Source organism: Apostichopus japonicus, chromosome 15, assembly GCF_037975245.1.
Source record: "Apostichopus japonicus isolate 1M-3 chromosome 15, ASM3797524v1, whole genome shotgun sequence".
Lineage (NCBI taxonomy): Eukaryota > Metazoa > Echinodermata > Holothuroidea > Aspidochirotida > Stichopodidae > Apostichopus > Apostichopus japonicus.
In genome coordinates this window covers 13977171-13984318 of record NC_092575.1, presented here as the reverse complement: position 1 = coordinate 13984318, position 7148 = coordinate 13977171, and the positions used below count along the sequence as shown (strand labels likewise).

The 7148-nt window shown below is 37.4% G+C and overlaps 1 protein-coding gene across 1 annotated transcript; it reads left to right on the top strand.

The window, feature by feature from the left end:
- The first annotated feature begins 465 nt into the window (after positions 1 to 465).
- On the top strand, positions 466 to 1188 carry LOC139981390 (uncharacterized). Its single transcript, XM_071993755.1, has one exon. It carries the CDS (start codon positions 466 to 468, stop codon positions 1186 to 1188), a length of 723 nt encoding a protein of 240 aa, XP_071849856.1.
- Positions 1189 to 7148: the final 5960 nt, after the last annotated feature.

Here is a 7148-nt window from a genome sequence, read left to right as displayed (position 1 = left end):
ACAGCACTGAGACAGCTATGCTTCGTATACAGAACGATCTCTTGGAAGCTGTCGATCATTGTCAAGAAGCTGTGCTGGTTTTATTGGATTTCTCTGCGGCCTTCGATACAATCGATCACGAAATCATACTTGAACGTCTTCAGAACCGCTACGGTATTCTTGCCACAGCTCGGAAGTGGTTCGAATCCTATTTGAGGGGCCGCAGTTTTTCTGTAAATATAAGAGGAGCCCGCTCGATCCCGCGTAACCTCAATGACGGCGTGCCACAAGGCTCCGTACTGGGACCATCCATTTTCGCCATGTATGTTGCTCCACTTGGGGATATCGTCTCCGCTCATGGTATAGATTATATGTCCTACGCCGACGATATCCAACTGTATCTTACCTGGTAACCGTGAAATTTCGATATCTCGTCTGGAGTCCTGCATACGTGACATTAAGTCCTGGAGCATACAGAACAAATTAATGTTCAATGACTCTAAAACAGAGGTCCTGCATATCTCTTCGAAATTCCGGAAGTGCCCAACATCACCTAAAATTGCAGTTGATGATTCATTCGTTGACACTGTATTGAAAGCTAAGAGCCTCGGAGTCATCGTTGATTGTAACCTCAACATGAAACATCATGTAAAGAACACCGCCTCCGCAGCTTCATTCGCATTATACAAGATCGGACAACTCGCCAAATACCTCGACCGCAAATCTACTGAACGACTCGTCCATGCATTCATTACGTCCCGCTTGGACTACTGCAACAGCCTCCTGTACGGCATTCCATCCACTGAACTTTCCAAACTTCAGCTCATTCAGAACTCGGCCGCCCGTCTTGTCACACGTTCCAAGAAGCACGACCATATTACTCCAATCCTCCGTGATCTGCACTGGCTGCCCCTCCATCTTCGCATTCGTTACAAAGTTGCCCTTCTTGCCTTCAAAGCTATTCACGGTATGGCCCCTAGTTATCTGACGGACCTCGTCGCTTCCTACTCACCACAACGTCGTCTCCGCTCGTCGTCCGAAACCCTCCTTTGTCGTCCTCGCAGGTGCAACACTAGATTCTACGGAGACAGATGTTTCAGCGCTGCAGCTCCCGAAGTCTGGAACAATTTGCCTTGGGACCTTCGTGAAGCACCTCATCTTAACCGTTTTAAGAAAGATTTGAAAACTTACCTTTTTAGCTGTTTTTAACTGTCACAGTATTTCCTTCTTTTTATTTGGTTACTATTACTTTGCTTTTTAGCCTGTTTTATTTTTGTAGGTTACTATAGTCTTATCCTCTTAGCTGTTTTTTTTTCTGTATATTGTATTTCGTATCTTTCTGAGTTTGCATCTTTTGGTTTCTTAGCCTGGTTTATCTGTTTTTGACTTTCTTCACTGTACAGCGCTTCGAGATTTCTGGGAGGCGCTTTATAAGTAGTATTTATTATTATTATTATTAACTCGTTTTCCTATTTATGGTGTTGCCAAATCCCCCGAATAGTTTCGTAAAGGATTTAGAAAGTATTTTATTCGATTTTATTTGGGCGGGAAACCCCGATAAAGTAAAGAGGCTGGTCATGATTAATACTATTGGCAACGGAGGATTAAAAGTTACACACATCATCAGTTTCATAAACAGTTTAAAGTGTACCTGGATTAGGCGATATACAAATGCTATAAACGGTACTTGGAAAATGTTTTTTGATATATATTTGAAGCCGTTTGGGAAACAGTTTATTTTTCATTGTAACTGTGCTAAGAATGATGTGAATAGGATAAGAAATTCTTTCATTCGTCAAATAGTCTATGCTTGGTGTGATATTTCATTCTCTACTCCAACAGAAAATTTCGGTAACCAAGTCATTTGGAACAATTCTCATATTCGTATCGACAACAAAATTGTTATGAATCACATTTTAATGGATAGAAATGTTATTTATGTTAGTGACCTGTTTGATGAGCATAATAAGCCGCTAACTTTTGTAAGGTTCAAACAGGTTTTTAATGCTGATATACCTTTTACTTTGTATTGGGGTTTAATAAGTGCAATTCCCCAGTGGTGGAAAAGGTCAGGTTGCCATAGTACTGATGTTATGAACAACAATACTATCATGTATTTTAATGCCATTCGGGCTAGCTCTATCTCTCAGCATATCTATAAAATGTATTTACATCGATTATCAAAAGTTCCGACTGCAAGAGAGAAATGGAGTTGCTCCTTTAAAGATCTGACCAAAAAAGACTGGGACAGGTTTTTTAAGATTCCATACTACACTGTATTAGATGCAAAGCTCCAATACTTTCAGTTTAAATTTTTACACCGTATTATTGCAACAAATAAACTTTTAGCGTTGATGGGTATAAATGATACAGAGGTCTGTTCCTTCTGTAACAGAGAAACTGAGAATATCGAACATCTATTTTGGGACTGTAATTTTACTGGATCTTTCATATTAGACGTAGAGAATCGGTTTTTAAAGCAACAATTCTTCTTTTCAAAACAAAATATTTTTTTCGGGTACAGAAATGGATATAGTCACCCATATAATTTTCTTATAATACACATGAAGTATTATATCTATGATTGTAAGCGAAATAAGAACTTACCAAATATTTGCGATTTTTTTCTATAAATTTAAGTTTGCAATTGATGTTGAACGTTATTTTTTTTTTTTTTTTTTTTTGAAATTTTTATTTGCATCCATCTCTTCTGCACAACATATTAAGTTGAAAAGAAAGAAAAAAATCGCTTTATGACACCAAAAGGACATTTCCTTTATCAATAATGCAAAGAATCCCTTAGCAGTTTAATTTCTTTGTGCTTTTTGTTATTGATAAGTATATACATTTCAACACTCAAGAAAAATGAAAGCTTATGCTTGAAAATATCATAACTTGGAACGCTTTTGTTAATTCTGCAAAGGTAAATATAATATTTGGCATAAAACATTGTCAGGCTATACCATTTCATTTTTTTCTCGTAATCATAACCAAAACACACGTGTTCGTACTCAACTTCAACTTTTGAATTAAAGATTTCAAGATATATTTTGTTCCAAATATCTCCAACTGCGCTACAGCGCCAGTAAAGGTGGTCTAAAGTTTCAGTAGACTCGCCACAAAAACTGCAACTTGGGTCGTCAATAATGTTAATTTTACTAAGAAAACTATTTGTAGTAATGATACGATGGATAAACTTGTACTGAAAGCTTCTTAATTTAGTATCTCTAATCTTGCTACAAGAACCAAAAATTTCACTCCAGTTTAAAGTGGTGCCTTTAAAATCATTGTCCCATTTTAAACAACCACGTGGTTGCTCAATACAACGGCTGTTAAATTTATTATAAGCATATTGACAAATCTTAGTAGTACCATATAGTTGCGCTAACATAACCTGCTGACTACATGGTTGCTTCGGCAGCTGCAATGAATATCTGGATGGTACCCACGTACGTGGGATAGAATGTATAATCCCATTCAGCTTAGTAAAGGGGAAGCTTGGACAATTAAATTTAGCAATAAAAGCAGTATACGATAGAGGCCTGCCAGACATGTCATAAAAATCCCGGACATAAAGCACATTTGAATTAAAACACTTCCTGTACCAAACTACTTCATTATTAATCTTGATAAAACTGTTGTTCCAGATAATCTGATCACCGTAATTCGCCACCGGGGTTTCAAAGGTGAGATCGCTCCAAGCACAACAGCAGTTGCGAAGAAACTCGTGTTTAACCTTGTTAAAAATATCATTTCCCTTGAAATTACAGCTAAAAAGAAAATCCTTACCAACGCTTTTCAAAAAATAGTCGAAAAGGACTTTCCAATGGCCAAAATTATGATCTGTATATCTTTTAATCCAAGTGATTTTCATACTTTTCATGAAATCATGCACGTTAATCATATTCAAGCCGCCTTCTTCCTGTGGCTGCATTAAAATTTTCCTCTTTATTTTGTCGCCCTTTCCTCTCCAAATAAAGTTAAACAGTAAACTATTTAGTTCCTTTAAAAATGATTCTGGAGGGTTAGGCAGAACAGAGAAGAGGAAAACAAGTTGTGACAGAGCAAAACTCTTTATGATAACAATTTTACCATAGGGAGTCAGATCACGAGGAGACCACATATTTAGGACACTTTTCAAACGTGAAAGTTTTGGCAAATAGTTTAAGGGAAAGAGGTCACTTCTATTATTCGTAAGTGTAATACCAAGAACCTTAATAGGACCATCTGTAAAGGGAATATTATAAGCACTCTGACCATTACCATTCTCATTATTATCGCCGATAGGAAGAATGTTAGACTTTTCGAAGTTGATCTTCAGACCAGAAGCTTGTTTAAACTCTGTTAGTATCTCAACAACTCTCTGTAAAGAACGATCGATATTGTCCAGAAAAATAGTTGTGTCATCAGCATACATAGACACTTTAATGTTAACATTGCCTACTGGAAAACCGACATACATACGGTCAGCTCGTAATTTCAAAGCCAAAATTTCCGCACACAACACAAAAAGGTATGGGCTTAAGGGGCAGCCTTGGCGCATCCCCCTTTTAACAGGAAAAAAGCCAGAGGAAACCCCGTTATTCAAAACGCAAGCCGTACAATTTGCATAAAAGGTCTTAACCCAACAAAAAATGCTATCCCCAAAATTGAAAAGTTGAAGTGTATGGTACAAAAAATTCCAATTAACACTGTCGAAGGCTTTTTCAAAGTCAACGAAAAGAATGTAACCTGGCACATTTTTATCCTGTGCATACTGTATAACATCTAGGATCAGTCGAATATTTTCTCCTATATATCGGTTTTTAAGGAAGCCGGTTTGATCATGATGGATAACATGCGGCAAGACCTCTTTGAGTCTTGCAGAAATACAAGAAGCAGCAATTTTGTAGTCTACATTTAAAAGTGAGATTGGCCTCCAATTACTAATTTTCTTAATGTCTTTACCATCTTTAGGAAGTAAAGTAATAACAGCTCTGCCTTGCTCCGAAGAAAGTTTACTTATCAGATATCCCGAGTTCAGCGACATAACAACGAAAGACTTAATTTCTGGCCAAAAAAATCTATAAAATTCGGCTGGCAGACCATCGCTGCCAGGTACCTTACCAGAAGCCATACTCTTAAGTGCATTCCAACATTCCTCTTCAGTTAAGGCACCTTCACAATTATTTCTTGAATCGTCGTTCAAACCCGTAATATGAAGCGACTCAGTAAAAGTATTATCCAAGCAAGCATCATTACAAGTAGCATATAAATTTTCGTAAAAAGTTCGCTCAACGTTTAGAATTGCGTGGAGATCGGTAAACTCAGTCCCATTGTCATCAACTAGAATTTTAATTGACTTGCGCTCACTGTTTCGCTTCTCTAAATTTAGAAAGTATTGTGTATTCCGTTCACCTTGTTCAACCCATCTCGCTCTAGAGCGAATAATAATACCATCAATTTTGCCCTCGTAAATGTCGTCAAGGCTGTGCTTAGCGTTTGAAATTTGTAGTTTAAGGGACGGAGTGGGGTTGAAATTGTATTCAGTTTCTAATGAAACAATACATTTTTGTAACGTTTTTTCCCTCTCCCTCACAAGACGAGACCTTTCTTTAGAATATTTCATGGACCAGGAACGAATGAGGAATTTTAAATATTCCCAAAAATGTTGTGGATTAGTTGCATCTAAATCCCATTCTGCCAAGGCACCAGAAACTAACTTACGAATTCCTTCTACGAAATCTGCTTCTTTCAATAGGGAAGTGTTTAATTTCCAAAACCCCCCGCCTCTCTTAAAAGTCGAAGCACGCATCTTAAAAATTACCGCATTATGATCAGACTGAATGGTCGATAAAGTATAACAGTCGTTACACAAAGCTAGCAAGTTGGTTGACACCAGAAAAAAATCTAACCTACAACTAAGGCCATCAATAATATTGGAAAACCATGTGAAAAGGTACTTCTTTGGGTTCCTCTCCCTAAATACATCAACTAAATTAAGTCCCTGTATGCATTCAAAGAGTATCTCTCTCGCTCTAAAATTTGTTCTTTTTGTGCCCCCTGCCTTGTCGAGATCTAGGTCCAGAACTAAGTTAAAATCACCACCCCATATAATGTTTATGCAAGTAAAATTGGACGCTAGACACCTATATATGTTGCTAAAAAAAGACGGATCGTCCCTATTGGGGGCATAAACATTAACAATAGTATAAACTGTGTCATTAATAACAATATCAATAATAATGTAGCGGCCGTTGCAATCTGACAAATGCTTAACAACTGCTAGGCTAAGGGAAGGATTAAACAGTATGGCACACCCAGCGCTTCTTACAGATCCACAAGAAAAAAAAGCCTTTCCACCCCATTCATTACTCCAAAAACTTGTAGAAGCGTCAATGCAATGTGTTTCTTGAATTAAAGAAATAGAGAACTTTTGATTATGTAGCCAAGTAAACACCTTACGCCTATTTTTTAAATCATTTAAACCACGAGCATTAAAGGTACAAACAGAGATGATATCATGCATTTTAAGGACTAAAGAAAAAACCAAACACAAAACAGACTAAAGCAAAACACACAGACAAACTATCAAAGACAAAAACAACAACAATACAACAACAACAAGACAACACAAAAGAGAGTGCTTTGTTTGCACTCGAGAAAAAAGGAATGAGGACTAACCTTGACTTAACAATCGAACATTCCATATAAAGTAAAGGGATCAATTTAGAAAACTCGTCAGAAAAATACAATTAAATATGATCCAGATGTTAGTTTAATGAGTTACAGAACATCTGTAAAGTTCACTAGTGGATTCCACGACGTTGTTTTTTATTCAAAAAGGGTACGGTTTCCCCCGAGCATCCCGCCACTTCCCCGCCACGAATCGTAGTTTTGTTCCAGTTGAATACAGTTCCTTCATCTTAGCCGATCGGGCTTTTTTCTCCTCTAGATCCAGCCTCGTAAGATCGTCTACAATAAAAAATTGTTGATCCTTCAGGTGAGTTCTCCACGACTTCATTATAATAATCTTATCCTGAAAGGACAGACATCTCGCTAATATATGAGGCGGTTTATCTCCGACACCCCGTCCATCCCGATGGCATCTCTCAATACGTATCTCGTGGCCATTTGGAAACTTTGAAAGGACCTTTTCTCGTAAAATAGTCGAACAATTCTCGTTTTCA

Coding starts and splice junctions, on each gene's coding strand:
- LOC139981390 (XM_071993755.1), top strand. CDS start 466: ATGTTCAATGACTCTAAAACAGAGGTCCTGCATATCTCTTCGAAATTC.